At 35.6% G+C, this 24,908-nt stretch overlaps 1 protein-coding gene and 1 pseudogene across 2 annotated transcripts in view; one reads left to right on the top strand and one right to left on the bottom strand.

Annotated features, from left to right (window-relative positions):
* The window catches only part of LOC145263762 (polypeptide N-acetylgalactosaminyltransferase 5-like), a 231,481-nt gene that overhangs the window by 92,141 nt on the left and 114,432 nt on the right, over window positions 1-24,908 (top strand). The window contains exons 2-3 of one of the 2 annotated variants that reach the window (XM_080120794.1): window positions 1,672-1,826; window positions 16,795-17,725. In XM_080120794.1, the coding sequence (XP_079976920.1) occupies window positions 17,077-17,725 (649 nt within the window). In that variant the 5' untranslated portion in view covers window positions 1,672-1,826; window positions 16,795-17,076. The remainder of the gene's footprint in view (window positions 1-1,671; window positions 1,827-16,794; window positions 17,726-24,908) is intronic. The other variant, XM_080120793.1, reaches the window with a different exon arrangement.
* LOC145263961 (5S ribosomal RNA) lies at window positions 3,050-3,166 on the bottom strand (annotated as a pseudogene).

The raw sequence follows: 24,908 nt of genomic DNA on the forward strand, positions 1-24,908 counted from the left end.
ATATATATATATATATATATAGTTTCAATTTGTCTTTACATAAGCAGTAATGTGCTGCTACTACACAGTCATGAGCATGTTTCGGTCTTCTACCATTTAGTAACTACAGACCTCTTCAGGCAACAACGCTTATATTTAAAGGCGGAATTCTTAATCTAGATTAAGAACTGTGTAGCAACAAAGTACTGTTTATGTAAACACCAATTGAAAGTGTAACTGGCTCTATTTACGTAATAAGCCTTCTTATATTAACCTCGTTATATTTCACTGGTTACCTTACCTCAAATTTTATATATATATATATATATATATATATATATATATATATATATATATATATTATTCATTATGTAAATATGATGATGTCTTGCTACGATGTGCAGACTGTTTCAATCATATTTGATCTCTTCAGGCAAGAAGAATTAAAATAAAAACAATTAAAAAGGTTTAAGACCATTTTCAATTTTTGAGGAGAGAAAAAAAAATATGCCGTGACCGGCGTGAAGCAAAGTTAAGGATAAGAACTTCAACGTTGCTTCGGGTTAGTCATCGCATATTTTTTTTCTCTCCTCAAAATTTGAAAATAGTCTTGAAGCTTTTCAATTTTTTTTTTATTTTAATTCCTCTTGCCTGAAGATATCAAATATGATTGAAACGGTTTGCACATCGTAGCAAGATATGACTATATTTGCATAAAGAATAATATAATTTTCTCTTTTTGATTGAGCACTATCAACAACCTCTGTTGAAATTCAATTATTCTGAATTTTGGATATCTTTCTATCCGGATATATATATATATATATATATATATATATATATATATATATATATATATATATATATATATATATATATATATATATATATATATATATATATATATAGTATGAAAAGGTTAGTAATTGCAATTAAGAATAGGAAATTGGATCAAATGTTTGTAACATGTCTTCTTCCTAAGATTAAGGGTGGTGGTGTTTGATCCACACTGCTGGGGAGCCATGATGTAATATACTGTTTTGTTTTTAAATCCCCGAAACAGTGTTTCATGGTAAACAACTGATGATCCCTTGAAAAATAAATTATTGGTATTATAGTAAATTCGAGAGCGAGTTGATGCAGTGATTGCAGGTGATTAAGTGACTTACTGACTAGATGGTTTTCTAACGAATGATAAAAAATATTTTTTTTGTATAGTTTTAAAGGTTAAAAACTTCAAAGACTATATATATATATATATATATATATATATATATATATATATATATATATATATATGACAGACTCTGTTCAACAGAAGAGGCACATAAATGCACCCTATTATGCTCTGCTTTCAATATCTATACCGCACGTGTAACACAAGGCCAGCCCTCTTCCCACAAATCAAGCCGCATGACTCATGAGTGACAGGTTGAGCATGCGCAGTTCCTATTCGCGCTCTACGAAGATTGGCTTGATAACGTATCTTCGATTGAAACATTGTTTTGCTTAGTTTTTTCTTCTTTTTTTTCGGAAAGCAGAGAGCAAATTCATGAACTACCCACATAATGAGTTGTTTAAAATACTAATGGCTTGTGTAGGACCATTCACGCAGCTGATTACATTAATTGGTGCAAAATGTGCCACAGAATCAACCGCAGGCTTGTATTGTCATTGTTTTCAATTTCTTAGGTAAACTGTCGACCAGAACTTAAGGAGCTTCTATCTGTCCAACAGCGAAACAGCACTGTATGTGGATGACTATGATGCTCCTTATCTTGAGTTGAGCATATTCGGAAACATTGTCTTCATAGCTCAGGCATTAACCTCAAAGGAAAAAGTAAATCGTAAGTTAAACGTTTTGGTTTCGATTCTCGGTGGTGGCACACAAGTCATTTTTTTTTGTAACTTTTTAAGTTATTACTATGTATTGGGTCCAATAAAATAAAATAGTAAATAAAAAATCTGCATTATTAAAATGTCATATTTAAGCGTATTTTATGACCGGGCAATGCCGGGCAGCCTGCTAGTAAATGTATACTTTAACAGGTTTTTAGTGTAAATAACATTTATTATATCTAGACGTGTAGTGAAAAGATGAGAAATGTGTTCGTGCTTTTTTTTTCTCTCTCTCTTATTTTGCTCTATCTTGGGATAGGGCATCCTACCGAATGTCAAACATTCACCCTCTTTCTCATACATTCCTGCCGAGATATCTTTTTATAATTCTAACCGTCCCTTTAAGTGCAATTGTTTGTAGCTCTCTTGCGCTTGGTTCACCGGGTAGATTTAAATCTTTTCTTATGCTGTGATGCAAACAAACCAAGCTATAGTTCACAAGGCGACCTCCTGAAGCACACCAACATTGCAATGGACCCCAAGTTTCTTAATCCACTTATTAAAGTAGTTTTTGAAATTCTTTTTCATGAGTCCGATTGCTCCTATAATGTTGGGAATTGTGGAGATCTTCCTAAGATTCCAGTTTCTTTTCATGTTTATAAGACCTTGGTATTACGCTGTCTCCACGAGCTCTGTTTAACCTGAGATCCTTCTACTAAGATTACTACTTTTTTCCTTTATTATCCCATATCACTATGTTAGATTATATAGCTCCCTTTTTAAGGTAGCTGTAGGAATTTCATAGTCGTAGTGGATAGTGTTATTTCCAACTGTTCTTTCTGATATAACTTCCTAGGACTTACCGATAAATTCGGTATGCAACTTGTTACAAATGATCCAGTGGGAATATTTGCACGCTCCATTGTGTTGAATTATATGGGAGCCGTCTCTCGGCAGAACCTTACAATTAGATGACAGGTGGGTCAGACTCTCTGATTCTGTGTGGCAAAATCTGCACTTATTGTCATCGCTGAGAGCACTGATTTCCTAAAAAAAGCCCCTTTGACAGACTATGGATAACCACCGTAGGGGTACCTTCGCGTGAAATTTTTGTGGCAAGAGTTGCGCAATCTCAAACCACACTTCTCCTGAGTCAATATTGTTAAATACCAGTGGCAAGTGAAGTGTATGTTCGGGACGACTGGAAACAAATGCCGAGATATGCGTAGAGCGCATACAGTGCCCAGAATTCCCAAATGGTCACCCATCTGGTACTAACCAGGCACAACGTTGCTTAACTACGGCGATCTGACGAGAACCGGTGTGTCAACGCGATTATGCCGTATATTCGCGTTCACACACTGGTTCTCGTCAGTACTGATCTTCTTAAAGCATTGGTGATCGAGCCTTGATCGTGTACACAGTGGAGCAACCCTCTTTTAGCCAGTCTATAGAGCGTTACTTAATCATCAGGTTGGCAGGAAAGTTTTTGCGGTTTCTAACGTTTAAATTCAGATCATCATATCTCGGCTCAAACAAGAAAAATTATTGATTGAAATAAGCACCATCAAAATCAACACCCTTTTGCCAACGCTAAACAAGTGTATTTTTATGCCAGTAACGTAAAAAATCTTGCATTTTCCTGACGATGAAGTCGCTGAAGGCGTTTTGAATATCGCTTAGGGGTTTGAAGCATTTCTCACGCAGAAAGTTTTCGAGATGCTTGAAAAAGTGGTAGTCGGTAGGTGAGAGGTATGGAGAGTATGAGGCAGTGTTTCGTAGCCCAATTTGTTCAACTTCTGCAGGGTCGATTTAGCAACGTGCGGTCAGGCATTGTTGTGGAGAAGAATTGGGCGTTTTCTGTAGACTAATGCTGGGTGTTGTTGTCGAAGTTTTTGATGCATTTCATTCATTTTTTGACAGTACTTTTCCGCCATTATGGTTTTGCCCGCATTAAAAAAACCTGTAATGGATGAGACCGGTTGCAGATCACCAAACAGTCCGTATGACCTTCTTTTTAGTGCAACTTTGGCTTCGGGAAGTGTCGTGGAGCTTCGTCGGCATCTAACTACTGAACTGAGCGTCGCCAGTTGTCATAATGAAATCACTTCTGATTGCAAGTCACTACCCGGTCAAGAAACGGGCTGTTCTTGTTGTGTAGAAAAAGGGGCGATGACACTTCATAATGACGTTTCTTTTGGTTGTCGTTCAATTCATGAGGCACCCATTTATCAAATTTTTTGTCTTTCCAATCTCTCTTAAGTGGTTGGAAATCATCATATACGTTATGTCTAATTCAGAAGTAGGTTCTCAAACAGTTGTGTGTAAATTGGCTTCGACTAACGCTCTTAATTTATTGTTGTCAACATCCGATGGCCAACCATAACGCTCATCATCTTCACAACTCTCGTCGCCGCCACGAAATTTCTTAAACAATTATTGTGCTGTGCTTTTAGTAGCGGTTTCTGGACCAAACGCTTCGTTGATATCGCGAGCTGTTTTCTGGCCTAGCTTGAATTGAAATAAGAAAATTGTGCAAATTGTCTTTTTTCCCCATCTTGTATTTAACGTTAGCGAAAAATGCTCTTTAAAATGATTTATAAAGTAAAGGTATTATAACGAAAACTTATTTGAGAATACGTCATTTGAAATTAAAATGAAAAATTCCGCCAGAACTGTTTTTTCAACCTAATATGTAGTCCTGAGTGAAAATATTGGTTGACTCATTCTTCGAGTTGTTTTGCAATAGAAGGTCTTGATGTATTTTTAGCGATTCTTTTGTGCTATTTCCGTAGCGTTTTTTATTTATTTATTTTTTTTTTGTGGCTCTGTCTCATTTGTAAAACAATTTTATCCAAAATATTCGGTAAGTTTTTTGGTTTTAAGGAATTGTTTACAAAAACTAACATTATTTTTTTAAGCCTCTCCGTGATCTAAAGAGAAAAGAGTACTTTTTCTAGATATCCTAGCAGTGGCGAGATTAATATCATGCGTAGCACGCCTTGATGACGTTCATAAGGTTTTCGGTTTAGATCTTGTTTACTTTATACATCAACTTAAAGTAAAGATCCAATGCGATTGGAAAAAAATGCATAATATGGGCGCCAATAAGAGTTGGGAAGTTGAATACGAGCACGTGTCTCGACTGAGTTCCAATCTATGGTCCCGTCCTCGCCAAACTTTCACAAGAAACACTCGTCTAGCTGTAAACACTATCAATAATTCCCCCACTCTTTATCTGTGCCTAAACATAAACGCAGATTCCATGAACAAAGCTTCTTTCTTAGAAGTGCACGCTTGTGGAATTGTCTTCCGTTTTCCTGCTTTTCAGCTGACTACAATATGGTCGTCTTCAAGTGCAACGTAAATAAGTTCTTGATGAGCCGTTCCACTTAAGTTAACAAATTTACCGAATTTCCATTACTAACGATTACCATATTGTCCAATTTTACTACTGTACACTTTTTAAACCTTATCCTTGAGTGGCCTCTGGGCATAGATAGATAGACAGATAAGTAGGTAGGTAGGTAGGTAGGTAGGTAGGTAGGTAGATAGATAGACAGATAGATAGATTATTGCCAGCATTGTAATTATGCTAGTTAACATAGTTTCTGTGGTGTGCAAATATGCTTTCCCACTGTTTAAGTCTTAATGGTCGTTTTTTAATAACGGTGAAGCTATTAGTGAAATAGCGCTTATCATGCAGTTCGTCTTTTATTCGCTACGGTCTCATTAAGTGACCAGTTGCTTTTATATACGTAATTAACGGCCACTGTTGTCATTTACTAGCTATCGCCATAATCATTGCGACATTATGTGTGCTTGTGTGATAAGCGAAAAGAAAAAGAAGATAACTTGAATTTAAAAAAAATTCTATCCCCAACATAATGGAAGTTTCTCATTTAAATAAAATCACCAGCAACGTGTATTTTATTTCTCTTAGTCTGCCTGTTTGCCCGTCTGTCCGTTCCACTTTTCTTGGAAACTACAGAGCAAATCCGCCTGAGGTCTTGCATAGTCCTTTATTATGATACGGTGAAGCGAACTAAGTATTATGGCATCCGTTCGAGGCACAGTTAGAAATTCATAGCAAGTAATAGGGATTAGTCAACACAATATCATATTTACTCTAGAAGTTTTCTCGAAAACTACTCGGCCGAACTGGCTGATATTTTATGTTAACCTTTGCTATAAGGTGCAGCAAACTAAGTATCATGGTATTCGTTCTATGCACAGCTAGGAATTAATAGGGATTAGTCACTACAATACCACATTTACTTTAGAGGTTTGGCATAAAGCATCCATTCTAAGTTAATAAGTTAATGAGTTATAACTTCTAAGTCTAAATATATATATATGTGTGTGTGTGTGTGTGTGTGTATGTGTGTGTGTGTGTGTGTGTGCGTGCGCGCTCGCGCGTGTGTGTGATCATCCACAGGCTGTTTTACGGTATCGCAACTTTTAAAACTGAGATTGAAACTCAAACCGTCTAAATACTATCAGTCGCCGAAGAGCATATATAAAGTTTTCTTATCAGATTTTTAATGTCAGACTCAAATAGCAATCTGTCTGTGACAATAATATTTTATGTGAACTAGCCGATTTTATTTTTTGTTTGTTTGTTTGTTTGTTTGTTCAAATAGATTCATGCCAATAACACAGGGGAAGTTCCCCTTGTTTTATTGGCATGAATCTATTTGATTTTATTAAATTTCTTTTTTTTTTTCAGGAAATACTTATTCCGACTAAGAAAAGTATTATATTCAAAACATTTATCCTAATTCACACGAACAAATTAACAGAAAGTTATCGTGTTAAATTCTACTGTTTCTTTCAAATGGAAAATTTAAAATGATAACTAGAATCAATGAATGCGAAAAAAAAAGTTCTTTCTGTTTCTTCAAATAGCGAATTTGTGTTAGAAATTAAATTCAGACACTTATTGCCCTCTACCTTATGGCCTCAGTTTTTATAAAAGGATTAGGGGTAGGAAGGACGCCATAGAGATCACAACAAAGAATACATGAAATGAATAACGTTGGAAGTGTGTAGATTCTGACTCTATATAATTAAAGACAGACGAATATTGAAGGTTGAGAACCGATTTTATTTACTACTAACAGTTTGTATTAGAAGAGGCAAAGTGTTCGTAGAATGGAATGTGATTTAAGGAAGAATGGATTGTCCGATGGAGATATTTGACAGTTTGTATTACGGTGAAATGTTCGTAGAATGTTTGCAGGTATGTACGATTTAACAAGGAATGAATGTTCTTAAAACGTTTGTAGGTATGTATGAATTGATAAGGAATGAAGGTTCGTAAACTGTTTGTAGGTATGTATGAATTGACAAGGAATGAATGTTCGTAAACTGTTTGTAGGTATGTATGAATTGACAAGGAATGAAGGTTCGTAAACTGTTTGTAGGTATGTATGAATTGACAAGGAATGAAGGTTCGTAAAATGTTTGTAGGTATGTATAAATTGACAAGGAATGAATGTTCGTAAACGTAACTTATCTTTTGGATGATGGATGTGGTAGGGGTAGGCCGGTCATCCTGCTGTCGGTGATGCGTGTCCTAGCTTGTAACTGGAAAGCGGGTGACTTCTTTCATCAGCAGCTAGCAGCCCGGCGTCTTCATCTTCTTTTTCCTCCTCTCTCCTCTGGTTCCCTAAAATCCCTCGTTTATAGTAACAAACCGGCTCCCAGTGACTGTGATATTTGAGGTGTTTATTTTAGGCGCGGAGCTCTGCCATTGGTCGATAACTATTTTGTGGTTATCTTATTTTTTTTCTTCTCAAGCGGAAGCGATGCGTGGAGCCATGTGCAAAAGACGATTTTTCATTTTGTCTCTCATGGTGGATACGTTAACATCCAGTTCGCTTCTAATTCTCATCATGTTCCCACAACCCACGCGTATTTTATGGTGTTGTCTTTTGTTTTGTGACCACTCGGAATTCGTATGTCATTTTCATGTTTTATAATTTTTCTTTTAGATATCAATTCCTCGGTGAGCAAGCCGATGGTTACTACGCTAATAGCTAATTTTAAGCAAAGGCAAAAATAGGCGAAAAAGAAAAAAAAATACACGACAATGTTTCTTTAAAAAAAGATTTATCATAATTAGTTTTTCAGTGTACGTTTTAAATTTTGATTATGTCTGAAAAAGACCAGTTAATCATTAAAAAGAGATGCATATATATTTGCGTGTTAAAAAAAGTATTGTGACAAATGCTGAAAAAAAATCGAATTTCAAGTCCGAATAAAACAACTTAAAGATAAACACACATACACACACACACACACACACACACACACACACACACACACACACACGCATGCATACATACACGCGCGTGCACGCGCGCACGCATACATATAGCCATAAACAAATGCACAAAATCCCTTTTATATAATAGTAGAGATGTCATTTCCTATTTCATCAGAGCATTTTTTTCCACTAACAGTCATGTTTTGGGGTTTTTTGTTTTGTTTTGTTTTTTACATAGAGGTCACCATTTATCCAAGCCCGGAAGCCACTCGGGGATAAAGGTTATTGTGTGTACAGTAATCAATGGGATAGTATCGTAGTAACCGTTAGTATTGGAGATTTGATAAAGTGTCTTACTTAAGGGGGCGATTCATCAGGAATTTGTTTATGTTGGACTTGAAGACATCCAGTTGTAGTCAGGTGGGAAACAGGCAAATGTGAAGGAAGAAGAAAGGGAAAAGGTCAAAAGGTGCTAAGACTCGAAAAGATAGATAAAACGATTGTGGAAGTTGAAGAAGGCAGAAGTTGTACCTGTTGTGATGGGAGTCCCGGGGAGTGTGATAAAAGGGTTTAATAAGTGGATTAAGAAACTTGCATTGCAATGTTAGCGTGCTTCAGAAGGTCGCCTTGTGAACTATAGCTTGGTTTGTGTGTATCACAGCATAAGAAAAGATAGAACTCCATTTAACAGAAACAACTATGAGCATTTAAAGTTCGAATAACTTTTATCATCAAACAAAAGACTAGATTGAATGTGTGTGTTCAAAAAAAATATTTTTCATGAACTTTTAAATAATACAAAGTTACGCGTTAGAATGAACGAAGAAAAAGAAGGAGAATGTTCGTAAAGAGAACTATTCCTTGTTTCATTTTGTTAGTCGAGTAGCGGTCATAAAGAGGAGTGTTTGCTGGCTTTAACAGCGGAAGCGGGTTGACTTCTCGCATGACTGCACCTGCATGTTATTGCTTTGATGTCTGGCTCTCTTCACTCTCGTTTACAAAAGTCCTGGGCTTTTATCTCTTTTTAGGCGGCTCCCACAGACACGGTCTTGGATATGACCTTAAACTATATCCGATAGTAAGGCCCCAGTTTGTGGGCTTTGCGGAGTGTGGAGCCCTCTTTTATTTGCCATTGCTCCTAGGTCCACTCTGACCCGGAGTGATAGTACCTGTTAGGATCCCAACTATGGATTAAATAGATAACGACTCGAAAACAAACAAACAAATATATTCTATTAAAAAATTGTTCTTCAAAATCACTGGATTCGACATTAAATAACCTAAAAAGGGTTGGTGTGCCGTAAAACAAAAACAACCAAACCAAAACCAAACCAAAACCAAACCAAAACCAAACCCACAGACACGTTGGTTGTTAAATATATTTTTCTCGGGCCCCACTCCCATTGGCTAATTAATTTTTATCATTTTTCTCATTTTAATCGGATGGATGCGTCGAGGCTATGCGTAGTGATGTGTTTACACACTTTGTCTGTGACAGAATCTTGCTTAAAGTACATTGTTTCATCTACCAATCATTATGGAAATAAACTAAAATAAAAAAAACAAACGTTTCCAGACGTTTGTTTGTATAACAGTTCAAAATGGCAATAGAAGCAACCAGCATTTAATTGTCATTCGAAAGTAAAACAAAAGTTAAACATTGATCCAATGTTTACACACGCGCAATTACTTATTTAGACAGGAATCAATTACTACGAATAATTAGTTTTCCACCATGCGCGAGCTGCCGCTTTAACTAGGCTTCTTTAATTATCGATTTTGCTTGTTGTCTTGGTTAAACATTATTATTATTATTATTATTATTATTATTATTATTATTATTATTATTACTCACATTTTGTGTCTGGTTGTTGGTATTGTCCATTTTATACTGATAGGCGGATCATAACAAATGAACATAGGCTATCAGCATCTTCTTTTCTCAGTCTTCCAGCTGGCGGTTCCCAACAAGGCAGTTTTTTTTTTTTAAGTAATCCCACATTGTGATGGAGCCCCATTTTCTCAATTCACTTGTCAAATACTTTTGTTACACTCTCCAGGGATCTTATCGCAATAGGCACATTCTTCTTCTTCTTCTTCTTCTTCTTCTTCTTCTTCTTCTTCTTCTTCTTCTTATTATTATTATTATTATTATAATTGGCTCACCTGGAGCTTTCACACGAGTCAGCAAACGATCTGATTGGAGACCTGTGGTGTTCTCTGGAAGCTGAGTGACAACAAGTCTCCCCAGACGTCCAGCTCTCTCCCCCTCCTTCGATAGCATTTGCAAATAAATTTGCATCATTGCAACAGCCTCTTACCATTGATTTCTCGCTGGCAGTGGCCATTGGTTTACACTTGAATTTGAGGTGCACTAAGCCTCCACAAGATCCCAGTTCTCTTCGCACTTGTCCAGCGGAGGTCTGGCCAGTGCTCCCTCCTCAGTTTTTCCATCCTCCTTGACCCTTCTCGGCTCTTTGTTATCACTTTTTTTTTGGGGGGGGGGAGCGGTGGTGAAACAATGGAGGGATGCATGATGGGGGGAGGCCCTGTAGAACATGTAGATCTGAAGCTTCGGTGTTCTTCATTCCCTGTAACGCTTCTTCGTTATATTGTCTTGTGTTATTCTCCGCATTCAAGGGGTTTCCTTCATATTTCAGCCGTTTTCATTATCGTTAGGCGTTGTATTTTTGCAGCTATTCCTCTGATTCCAATTTCTGCCATTCTTTTTTCCAGGCTTTTTGGGATTGTTCCTAGTGCTCCTATTATTATCGGTACTATTGTGATTTTCTTCATCATCCAAATCCCTTTTAACTCTCTGGTTAGTTCTGTGTAATTGCTTCGTTTCTCCTTTTCCTTCATACTCACCTTGTGGTCAGCTGGGACAGCAAAGACTACGATTTGACAGGATTTCTCTTTCTTGTTAATTATTACGATATCTGGTTTTCTTGCTTGGATGGGTTTGTCCGTCTGTATGTCCATGTCCCATAGGATTTTGTGGTTCTCGTTTTCGAGTGCTGTTGCGGGTTTATATTTGTATCATTTATCTGTACGCTCAAAATGCAGCCGTTCGTTATTATTATAATTAGACTTTTTAGCCAGCTAAAAACGGAGAAAAAGTTATAGCCCGTTGACTGAGTGCTTTTCGCCAATCTAATGGCTGAACATAGTTGAATTTATATTCAGTTAAACACTAATCCCTATTAATCCCTAACTGTGCTTCGAACAGAACCCATAATACTTAGTTCACTTCATAACAACGGCCCATACAAAGTTTCAGCCAAATCGACCCAATAGTTTCCGAGAAAAAGTAGAACTTAAATACCTATCTCTATTAATCCCTAACTCTGCATCGGACGGATACCATAGCTCTTAGTTCGCTGCACCTCATCATAACAAAAATCCATACAAAATTGCAGCTACATCGGCCAAGTAGTTACCGAGAAAAAGAGGAAATTAAATACTTATCTTTATTATTTCCTAACTGTGCATCAAACGGATACCATGATACTTAGTTCGCTGCACCTCATCATAGAAAAGGTCCATAAAACTTTCCGGCAGATCAACCCATTAATTTCCGAGAAAACTTATAGAGTAAATGTGGCATTGTGGTGATTAACCGTTCACCAAAAGGATACCATACTTATAATTACTTGGAGCGATCAACATTTCATTGTCATTTGATAATAAAATTTATTATTACAAAGTTAATATTACAAATATCGACTCCGCTTGTCACCCGTACAATTACTTATTTAAATAGGAATTAATTATTACGAATAATTTGCACTATGTCGCTTTAACTTTGTTCCTATAATGATCGGTGTCGTTTGTTAGTTGTCTTGGTTAAAGTTGTTATGAAGTACGTAACCACGGCTACAATTAACTACGAAACGGTGCGCGTGAAACACGACTAACTTTGTAAGATTTCATGTTACGGTGAATAAAGCGTCTAGCACTGCTACTATTGCTTATTATTCAGTTTTCACACAGGTCATCATCAAAAAATTATTTCTGAAAACCACCTGTGATGTTCCCTGAAGTCTCCCCAGATTTTCAGTACTGTCCACTCCTTTTGATAAATTTTGCAAATTAATTTCCGTTATCGCAACAGCCATTTACCATTGATTTCTCGCTGGTAATGACTTCACTGGAATTTGGAATTTCGCACTTATCCAATCGAGGTCTGGTTAGTGCTGGGTCTTTCCGTTCTCCATGACTCTTTACGACTATTTTGTGTGGTGCCAGTTGATATCGACACTATTTAGGGGAGAGTTATGCGGTTTCAATTTCCTTCGTTCCATGTGGGGTTTCTTTATGTTTTTGCTTTGCAGTTCTGTTGTAGTTTTTATGTGTCCGTTTAGCGTTGGTAGCTCATGTGTATTAGTTCTTGCATTCGAGGGGTTTCCATGATATTTCAACCGTTTTCGTTATTGTTATCTTTGTAACTTTTGAGCCATTTCTCTGATTCTAATCTCTCCTATTCTTTTTTTCAAGGTTTTAGGGATTGTTCTTATTATTTCCTTGTTATCGTCACTTTCCTATTATTTCCTTGTTATCGTCACTTTCCTATTATTGTTCCTATTATTGGTATTATCGTGATTTTCTTCATCTTTCATATCTCTTTCAACTCTCTGGCAAGTTCCGTGTATTTGTCCCGCTTCTCTGTCTCCTTGATACTCACCCTGTAGTCTGTTGGAACTGCGAAATCTACAATAAGGCGGGACTTATCCTTCTTGTTAACTATTGGGACATCCGATCTTCTCGTTTGGGTGGATGTATCTGTTCGTACGTCTATATCCCAAGGGATTTTGTGATTTCTGTTCTCAACTACTCCTGCCGAAGAACTGTAAATATTGTTTAGAACGTCTGTTGGTTGGTAGGCTCCATTCTTGATTTTACTAGGCACGTGTTGTTAGATTAAACTGTCCAATCTTATTGTCGTTCTGCCCACATAGTCGGCACAGCAACCACATTTGAATTGATAAATCATCTTATTAATATGGTGCAGTGTAGAACGTCTTTCCAAAAGGACACAATAACGTTTTGTAGAGAACATAACACACACATTTGAAGCAAAATAGGAATTTTCAACTGTTAAACTGATTTGTTTGGGGAATTTCTCACTTACTGTCTCAAACCAAGGCAAACAAATGTAAATCATACACTTAGTCACTGTATTAGGTTTTATTTGAGAAAAAATACTTCTCTCTCTCTCTCTCTCTCTCTCTCTCTATATATATATATATATATATATATATATATATATATATATATATATATTCTGTGTTTAAAAGTTTCGTGGTTCAATTTTAAATTCTTATCTCGCTTATATATATATATATATATATATATATATATATATATATATATCTTCTATAATATAAATATATCTTCTATAATAAAAAGCTGAATGTCTGTGTATGTGTCTGGTCACGAATAGGCTCCTATATGGTTGAAAATTGATCACATATAATAATAGATGTATCGAGACACGGGAATGGGTATGTTTGATCTGGGCATAATGATGATTCATTAAAAATTGTGGGGTCTGCGTACGCGCCTGGTCCACAAAGTATGGAAATAAAAAATGTAAAAAAAAAAACAAAACAAAAAAACGTTTACAAGTGGTTTTGATATAGATGTACATAAGAATACTTTGATAAGTATGTTTTAACTTAAATAAGGATGGTATAATAAAATTGTGGGAGTCTGCGTTCACGCCTGGGCTCCATAGAATGGAAATAGGCACAAACTTTAATAAAGACTTTTCATATCTATCTGCGTAAGTATACTTTGATAATTATGTTTCAGTTTGAAGAAATATGGTATAATAAAATTATTGGGTGTTCGTTTGCACCTGACATTCGTAGAATGGAAATATGTCACAAAGTTTAACAAGGTTTTTTAATAAGATCTACAGAATATTGTGATAAGTGTTTCAGTGTGAACAGGTATGGTATAATAAATTATGGTGTTTATCTATTTTATTTTTACTTTCATCATATTTTGCTTTGGTTTTGATACTTCCAAATTCGAAGTTATCTCTATACAACCCTTCCTTTTCATAACCTATCATACTTTCATAAATCAGAGTCCATTTTCTGTAGGCTGTTTTTGAACCCAGTCAACGACGGGTACTTTTGCTAGTATATATATATATATATATATATATATATATATATATATATATATATATATACATGTACGGCATAATCACGTTAACACACCAGTTCTCGCTAGATCACCGAAGTTGAGCATGGTCAGTACCAGATGGGTGACCATTTGGAAAGGCTAAGCGCTATATGTACTGCTAGCAGTGTCAGAAGTCGCTATTACAAACTAGTGAATAAACATTTGATTATTTAGACTCTCTCTGTTTCGAAGCTTATAACAATATGAAAATGTAATTTCAAACCCTTATTTTTTTGTTCAATAAAATGAACAAAGACCAAAATTTAAAATAATGAAATGTTTAATCGAAATACAATTTTTTTTTTTCGTCGGTTTTATTTAAAAATATTTCACGAAATTCAACGAATTTTAACTTAATCTAAATCTAATAAACATATATAAATGCCAAAAAATCACTTATCTATAAAAAAAAATACAGAACAATGGGTGCTTCCATTCTTCATTTATAAGAATTGTCCATATTTATATTTTATATTCCATGTAATAAAAGTATTATTTTTAAGGCAAGGGTCACAGAAAACCGCATTTTCGCAACTTGTGATCCGCCATTAGCAAAGCAGTGTTTCTACGAGTTTTCAAGTTGTCAAATACGGAGGCCTCAAAGGGACATAAATAATTATTTCTAAAACGTAAAAACAACACATTAGACCAAATACATTCCAAAAGTAATCTCGATAGTAACTATCTGAAGAAACAAACATTTATCTTCCCTTATCTCCCTTTGTAATTAATTAAATATTTCAAGTCAATAACGAGTTAAATTTTTTTCAATTTTTTCACTTTATCGATATGGGTTACGGTACGTAAAAATTGATCACATTTCACATTCAGTTTTCGCCGATTAAACGCAAATCACTCGACGAATTTTCGATTTTTTTTTCTTCTATCAAAGCAATATATTAGTTTTTGATTTAGTATATTTTATTTCTTCTTTATGGGGTGAATTTTTTTAACATCTAAAAAAACATTAAATGAAATAGAAAAAGTTGTTGTAATTGTACGAAATTTTCTGGACAATATAACAAGATAATAAGGTTTCACTTAAAAAAATCGACGTGGTTTTAAAACAAAAAGGTTTAAAACTTTGGACTTTACGGGTAAATATGCAAATAACTATTCCTTTTTTTGTTTTTAATTAGCTTATTTTATTTATTTAACTTTTATCTTCAATTAGTGATGTATAAATCTGAGGTGAGAAGATTAATTATTTTCATTTTAATAGACATTTTAAAATGGGGCGTGAATTTAAAATAAAAACGCTTGTCTAGAATATTATATTCAATTTATTGGAAAGAGCATAAAATTTCACATTGAACCCGAAAATATCATAAAAATTGAACCAATAGAAAAATTTTGATAGATTTTTAAAATGAAAAAAAAATATAAAAAATTTAATTCGTAAAATTCAATTGATTTCATTAGGTAGAAAAAATGACTGCATGAACGCGCGCAAGCACTTTGTAAACACTGTCTTTTAAAAAATAAAAATAATATTTCTATTATTTTTTAAACAACTTTTATAGTTTATTTTGGAAATATATTCCATAAGGAAAATAAACAACCCACTTTAAAAAGAGAAATTACGAGTTTTTTTTTAATGTTATATTCTCAGTTTTGTGTTAGGGGTGTCAAAAATTCTCCCAAGATTCTGACAGACTTAATGTACCGCGCCAAGTCGTAGAAATTTCCAGGTTAGTATCAAATTACTGCTAATCTTTGTCGGTGCAGATGACTGCCACACGACAGCGCATACAATAGACCACAGGTTTTTACATTAGTTACTTTCTGCTAGATGCCTGTTTTAACGAAGACTGGGGGGGGGGGCATGTCTCCCAGCGAATTAATGCGGCCCAAATACCAACCTGGAAATTTCTACGACTCAGCGTAGAAATAAATATATATATATATATATATATATATATATATATATATATATATATATATATATATATATATATATATATATATATATATATATATATATATATATATATATATATATATATATATAAAATTATTTTTTTTACTATAATAATTAAATACCTACAGACACTAGTGTTTCATCCTTTCGGGATTCTTCAGTGCAGGGTGTCACGATTACTACCAGTCGAACGATTCGAACCCCGCGACACGAGACATCTCTGGCTCGATTAGCGGAGGCCGTATCCATTCGGCTACTATTAACCGTGTGAAATAGCGTTGAATTTTAAACATTTTAATTTAAATGTTCATTACGTCAGGCAGACAGTGATCAAATCGTTATACGATGATCTACGCATAAGAGCTAAATTGACCGACTTTTAATTTAACTGAAAGTGCTCAACGATAAGAAACGAATTTCTTAAAGGGGCTGTCATAATATATATATATATATATATATATATATATATATATATATATATAGTGTGTGTGTGTGTGTGTACACGTGTATGCATATGTATATATATATGTGTATGTGTATGTATATATATTTTTTTTCAGACTAACCCAATGTTTTTTTTTTATTCCAGAAAAATTCGAATTGTATCATCTACATTTATGGTGGATTCCCAAAGAGGCTTTCGAGAAGGACCTGTAACTATTTATTATCTAATAATATTAATATTTAATAAGTTTCGAGAAAAAGACTAAAGAAATACACATTACATGTTTACCAAAACCCAAGCAATGAAAGTCCTAATCCAAGATTTTGTATAATTAAAATTATTCGTCGTTATCCAATCATTTTATTTGGAGGTTCCTCCACAGTGACACCGTCGAGTTTTTATACTTTATCTGTTTGCATAGGAGCCATGGGGCGACTTCTCCCTTCATATCCCTTCTTGTTAATCATATGTATCATGTGGTTCGCAACGAATTTCATCTTCTTCTACGAACTGAGATGGTCGACTCTGGAGACGGAAGACATGATAGCTCGCCGCTATATCGGTCTTGAGTTGAATGAAAGCCAAATGGCCCTGAAACTCGCGGCCAAGTTGGATAAACTAGAACAGGAACGCTACAAGCTGGAAAATCAAAATAAACTCTCCCAGAAAGAGAAAGATTACGAAATGGACGACAGGCAAAATGGCCGCTTACTGCCTTGGCAAAAGTTACTGCTACAAAAGCTGAGCGTCGTAAAAGCCCGGGAAAGCCGGCGCAAACAACGAATCAGCGAGCTTTTAAAGCGTCGCAGGGCCTTTCATAAGAACAACACGCCCGTTGCGAACCCCCTGTTAAGACAAACCACACAGACTAAACAGATTAAACGAGAGAAGCCATTGTTAAATTTTGTGAATCTCGTCAAGCACGTTAATCCCAAAAGAGTGACGCCTAAAAGGATGCTACCGTTAAAACAGGTCGTCAAAATGGAGGCGCTACAAAAGAGCGTCGCCAATTCTACAATGAGTGCGGCTGTTATCACAAACAAACTTTTGATGGAGCCGACAGGTAATTATCCAGGTAAGCATTAAATTAATTCTTCTTCTTCGTCGTCGTCGTCGTCGTCGTCGTCGTCATCATCATCATCATCATCATCATCATCATCATCATCATCAGTTTAATGTCTGTTTCTGGCCATGTCTTTACTGATTCCCCTTTCTCCTACGTCCATTCTTATGCATTTCCTTAGCCTTCCCCTGTGAACTGAACCAAACCTCACTACCTCAACTGTTCTACATTTACTAACCGAATAATTCTCACCCGTTCTTTCAACGCGGCCACACTATAAAGGTCTCCTTTTCTGCACACATATCCCTATGCTGTCCAGATTTAATCCCTCCTCCCAAAGTCGTCAGATCTAAGCTTCTTCCATCATACCATTCTCATATCATTTCTCTCCATGCAACGCATATCTTCAACCCTCCTTAGCTAGATTTCACTACCATACGTCGTCACATTGCGTACATATGCCTGATAGAATCTCCCTTTATTCGACATTAGCAATGGTTTGCGGATTAGTGATAACAGAAATTCTTTGACCTCACTTCATCCACTCTTGCAATCGTATTAGCACCATCACCTCCCTGTGCTCCAATGGTATCACCAAGATAACAAAATCTCTGTACTACGTCAATAGTTTCGCCATCCAGATATACGTTTCCTCGATCTCCATTGTCTTACACTTTTTTTTACATAGGGAGTCGCCATTTATCAAGGCCCAAAGGCCACTTGAGGATAAGGGTTAATAAGTGTACGGTGGTCACCGGGATAACAGCGTATTAATAGTTAGTGGTAGAAATGGGGTAGAAATGGATTGAACTTGTTTACATTGAACTTGAAAACGATCATATTGTAGTCAGCTGAAAAGCAGGCCAACGGAACAGAGCTTCACAGGCGGGCAGTTCTAAGAAGGGAAGCTTTGTTCATGGAATCGGCTTTTAGATTTAGGCATAGATAGAGTGAGGGGAAAGTGTTGTAGCTAGACGAATGCTTGTTGTGAAAAATTGTGCAACAGAAAGGCGTAGACTGGAGCGCAGACGAGCACTTGCCATGAAAATGACGATAGAGTAGAGACTGGATTGCAACTTCTCTTCTGTGGGAAAGAGGTTGCAGAGAGGAGAAAAAAGCATCACTCATTAAGGCTTCGAAGCTTCGATGCTCATGGAATCTGCGTTTAGATTTAGACACAGTTAGAAAGTGAGAGGAATTGTATATAGTAGTTGTAGCTAGCCGAGTCCTTTTTTGTGAAAGTTTGGCAAGGGGGGATCATAGATTGAAGCTCAGTCAAGCACTTGCATCAAAATAACGATGGAGCAGAGAGAGGCTCACAACATATTTTCTGTGGGAAAGAGGTTGCAGGGAAGAAAAAGGGCATTACCTACTGGGTGCAGACAAACTAGTTATTACCCTATACGTGTTGTGTACCCGATGCTCGTGAGTACCGCAAAAACTTGGATTTCGCTCGACTTTCATCCACAATTTTTCAAAGTTAATTTTTAATTATTAAAAAATCCCCTGAAGATTTGTAATTATTTTAATGCTGTTAGCAAACACTAAGAAATACTGATACTCATGTAGAAGAAGGATCGTGCTATCGTTGGAATTTTTTCGAGCAGTTTACATAAAACGCCGAAAGGTGCCAAAACGCTGAGGAAATGAAATCGCAGAATCCAACATGATTTAAGAAAACATTTATTTGTTATCATTGATTAATTTTATAAAAAAAAAGAACAACTAAATGTTTATATTGTTTTGAAGAATATCTCACAAAAAGTAAAAAGAAAAAAAAAACATAAAAAGTCAAATTTTTATTTTTGTTTGCTATCAGTTGTTTATTATTACAAAAATATTTATTTATAAAACTTACTTTACAATGAGTGTTTTTTTTTTAAATTTGAATTTAATTTTTTAAAAGCTTTGTAAAAATAGTCAAACAATTTGTTCATAGTATTTTTTCGTAACGACAAAAAAAATATTGTTTTCATTTTTTTCAATTAATTTTTCTTTTAACTATGTTCATAATAAAATAATTAATATTTTCCATTGAAAACTTTGGCCAGCGTTTACGCAAGAAAAATATCACTAAACTTTCGTTTGATACTTTCCAGCATTTTTCGTAAACTGCCGGAAAATTCTGATGATAACTCGATCTTTATTTTTGCATAAGTACCGAAATATGAGTTCAAAATAGGCATCGCAGCCTAGTAGGGATTGAACTTTTCTCTTCCCACAGCCTATTTCTGCTTTATCGTTATTTTCATGGCAAGTGATCGTCTGGGCTCCAATCTATGCCTCCCTGTCCTGACTTTCACGAAAAAAAAAAAAAAAAAACTCGTCTTGCTGAAACTACTATCAATAATTTCCACCTATTTATCTGTGCCTTAACCTAAACGAAGATTCAATGAATAAAGCTTCTTTCTTAGAACTGCACGCCCGTGTAACTCTTCAGTTTTCTTGCATTCCAACTGACTACGATTGTCCAACATGAACAAATTGTTTATGAGCCATTCCCTTAAGTCATCCAATTTACCAAATTCCCACTACTAATGATGACTAACACATGTTCTCTTTGACCGCTGTACACTCATTAACCCTTATCTTCGAGTGGCCTCCTGGCCTTTATAAGTGGTGACTCCTTTGTAAAAAAAAATACTGAATCTATTAAATATAGTCGTTTTTTGGAACAGCGTTGTTACAGTACATGAATCTTTAGCTTCTACTTTTTATAGCACATGCAACGAAAAATATTTGGTAGATTTTGTGTGAAAACACGCTACTTAGTATTTGCACTAGAGAGTAATTAACTACGATGAAGTAATGTGTTTTTGTTTTGTCTATTTATGTCTGCTTTTTGCGGCGTGTTAAAAAGTAAGGTTATTTAGTTAAAAAAAAACGTATGTATTTTTTATATGCTGTTTTCTTTAAATGTATTAAACACGTATTCAGTTTAAAAAATCATTTACATTTAAGTGAGATTCGAAATCTGATATTAAAATCGTAAAATTTTAGTATTGCGTATACTCTGCCTATTCTGTTTTTGTAAACCAATCACGTGTTTCAATCTCTATACAAACCCCACAAACACATAACCTTTTAATAATGTATAGATAAACGTTATAACTCATCCCTGTGCGGCAATGATGTCGCCAAGGTAACAAAGCTTCAATACTACTGCAACAGTTTCGCCATCCAGATCTACTTTTCATCCATTTCGCCATCCAGATCTACTTTTCATCCATTTCGTCACCCAGATATACTTCTCATCCATTTCGCCATCCAGATATACTTCTAATCCATTTCGCCATCCAGATATACTTCTAATCCATTTTGCCATCCAAATATATTTCTCATCCATTTCGCCATCCAGATATTCTTCTCATCCACTTCGCCATCCAGATATATTTCTAATCCATTTCACCATCCAGATATACTTCTCATCCATTTCGCCATCCAGATATATTTCTCGTCCATTTCGCCATCCAGATATATTTCTCATCCATTTCGCCATCCAGATATACTTTTCATCCATTTCACCATCCAGATATATTTCTCATCCATTTCGCCATCCAGATATATTTCTCATTCATTTAGCCATCCAGATATACTTCTCATCCTTTTCGCCATCCAGATATATTTCTCATTCATTTAGCCATCCAGATATACTTCTCATCCATTTCGCCAACCAGATATATTTCTCATTCATTTAGCCATCCAGGTATACTTCTCATCCTTTTCGCCATCCAGATATATTTGTCATCTATTTCTATTGTCTTACCCTGTTTACACACCGATTCCTACCTGTATACTTTTAGAGAAATAGTTGTTAAATGTTCTGGAGAATAAATGCGATACTTAATATTTTCATGAAAAGAAGTAACTATGATGCACGTATTTACGTATTTATACATATACAAAACCATTCAGGATCCGCAATCATTTTAACGATATTAACAAACATTTTTAAAAAATACTAAATTTTTTATATATAGTAGTTTATAGTCGTTCTTTGAACAACGTTATTAAATAAGTATATCGATTTCCATCTTTATCAAGCTTCTACTGTTTTATAGCAAGTGCAACGAAAAAATATATGTGTTAGACTCCGTGTGATACCACGTTACTTAGTATTTGCATAAGAGAGTAATTAACTACGATGAATATATCTGCACATTGTGTTTTTGTTATTTAAAATATATCAGAAATTAAGTTTTAAAACGAAAAAAAAATTGTTTTGAACTAATGCAGAACGCTCTTTATGTGTGCTTTTAGCGGATTTTTGAAAAGTAAGGAATTTAGCTAAAAAATATATTTATGTTTTTTTTTTCATGTAATTTTTATATTATGTTGGTTTTTTAAATATATAAAACACATATTTTGTGAAAAGGCCTGGACGAACGGCGCCAAATAATCTTCTGTAAAGAAGACGTGTTAACATATGGACCTAACACGTTGTAGACTCCGTCGCAAGGTAGAAAAAGACAAGGAATAGGAAAGAACTTCAACTCGATGTTTCAGGTTTTAAGAAAAGACTTAATCCATCATTTTCCCGCCATGCGTGACTTCTTATTACGGCTGTGACGTTATCCACGTATCTAACATGATCATAGTTCTCTCAAAAGTGATCGTCGGTTCTTCGTTTTACTTCTTTTTCTTTTCTTCCTTGCCGTGACGTCACTTCGCACACGGCTCGGCATTTGCATACAGCTGCCATACGACCGTTTGCGCTCTGTTGTAAATGATCAATTGGAGAGAGGAAAATTAATATTTTTAACTTTTTTACTAACTCAGTGCTTGAGACGTAAAGGAAAACTTCACATAAAATACCGTTTTCATTTTAAGAACAATATATATATATATATATATATATAATTATACTGTTGGTAGAATTTTTCAGTAACTCATAAGAACAACACAATATGTCATTCCAAAGAGTGCTCAATGCATGAAACAGAGACTTCTTGACAGAAGTCTGCCATCTCTTCAGTTAAGTGCTATTGCGTCACGTAGGTGACTTTTAATCCAGCTGTAGTCCTACATGAAAGTTCACAAATGTGACATAAAACATTTCTTCTTGTAAAGGTGATCTCATGATAATATTGTGAATCCTCAAATACCGTGTCAGACCACTTTTAGATTTGACATTATATTATCGTCCTGATTTCTTAAAACACGTTTTAAGACAGCAAGATCTACACGCTGCTCTTCAAAAGTCTTACAACTTTCTTTGATGGTTTTTCTCCACAGTAATCGATCTTTTTTTTTTTTTTACACGGTGGTCACCACTTATCAAGGCCCGGAAGCCACACAGGGATAAGGATTATTGCAAGTACTGTACGTTAGTGTGGAGATTTAATGAAGTGTTTACTTAACGCGCGATTCATTCGGAATTTGTTTACGTTGGACTTGAAGACATCCAGGTTGTTAGTCAGGTGGGAAGCAGGCAGACGGAACAGAGTTCCACAGGCGTGCAGTTCTAAGAAGAAGCTTTGTTCATGGAATCCACGTTTTGATTTAGGCACAGATAAAGAGTGGGGAAAATATTTGACAGTGGATTCAGCTAGACGGGTGTTTTTCGTGAAAGATTGGCGAGGGGGGACCAGATATTGGAGTTCAGACGAGCATCTGCCATGGAAATAACGATAAAACAAGGATAGGCTCGCAACGTCTCTTCTGTGGGAGAGATGTTGCAGGGTAGAGAAAAGGGCACCCCCCACTAAGCCACGAAGTCTATTTTGTACTCTTTCAAGGCAGGATAGACTGTTTTTAGCAGCTCCTGCCCAGATATAGCAGCAGTATTCCATCCTTGGACGTACTTGGCTTTTATATAGATAGAGAATTGCATCAGTAGTGAGATATCTTCTGGAGCGGTAGAAGGATCCCACCATCTTTCCAGCGACCATGGCAACAGACTTGATGTACGTGTTCCATTTCGAATCAGGAGTAAAGGACAAACTCAGAAGCTTGTCAAAACATAGGGCTTCTCCTAGACGAGAGCCATCCATTTCAATTGATGCCAGATGGGTATCAGAGCGTTGATAATGTAAAGATAGGAGTTTGGTTTTAGATGCATTAAAGGTAACCAGCCACGTCTTCCTCCACTGAACCACGCGCTCGAGAACAAAGGCGAGAGAATCAGAGAGAACTTTGTCATTTACAGCCTTTGATGTGTTGCCGTAGATGATCGTGTCATCAGCATAGATGTCAAGGAATGATTTAAGTATGTGTTTAAGGAGATCTTTCGCTTGGGCTTCCCAGTTATGTACATCTGTCTCGAGTATTTTCAAGTTGTTTTTCAGAGAATCCTTAAGCCTTTTCCTTGGTTTATGTTGTGGTCTTTTACCCATATCTATCCCATCATAAAATGGTTGTTTAGGAAGTCTTTTGTCCTCCATCCTAACCAAGCGCATCTGATTTTGAATGATTTTTATTTCAATACTAGAACTATTTGATCCTTCAAGAACTACAGTGTCCTGACGTTAGAGTCCTCCAGTTAATATTAAGTATTCTCCGAATACAACTTTGGTGAAACCTTTCCAATAACTTTTTTTTTTTTACATTTTCACCCCAAACAAAGCACATTGCCACTTTGGTGTAGGGGGCTACTATCAGGGGCAACAACTACTGGGGTACTATGTCGGGATTTGGGCAGCAAGATGTCAGTTCACGTTACACTTGAACTTCTACATGTCAGTACAGTTGGGGAAGCAGGAACTTGGAATGGAATTCCAGAGTCTAGCGGTTCTGGGGAAGAAACTACTGGAGTAGAAAGATCTTTTACATCTAGGGATCTCTACTATGTGGGGGTGGGATTTAGCTGCCTGTCAGGATGATAACGTAGCTGTACTTTTAAATTTTGCTTCTTTATACATTTTTTTTTTTTTTTTGCATTTAATTGAGCTGATCCATTAGAACACAAACATATCTCGTGGACCTTTTTCTTCTCTTCCAAAAGACTGGTGATTGTAGAATGGTTCCTATGTTTGGATTTCTTAAAGCCAAGAATTTCAGCTCCTTGTGAATTGAACCGTTCCCATGTTCCGTCAAATGAGATATTAATAAATGAGGTTCTAAGAATTTCACACACACACTTCCTTATTTTGTAACTTGGAGACGTCGATGCGTTTTGGCACTTTTACTCCATTGGCTCTGACATTTTTCGTTATACACAACTTAACTTTAGCAGGAGCAATAGAGGAACACGCTT

The sequence above is a fragment of the Euprymna scolopes genome, chromosome 39 (genome assembly GCF_053919585.1).
Source record: "Euprymna scolopes isolate OS-2025 chromosome 39, ASM5391958v1, whole genome shotgun sequence".
Classification (NCBI taxonomy): domain Eukaryota; kingdom Metazoa; phylum Mollusca; class Cephalopoda; order Sepiida; family Sepiolidae; genus Euprymna; species Euprymna scolopes.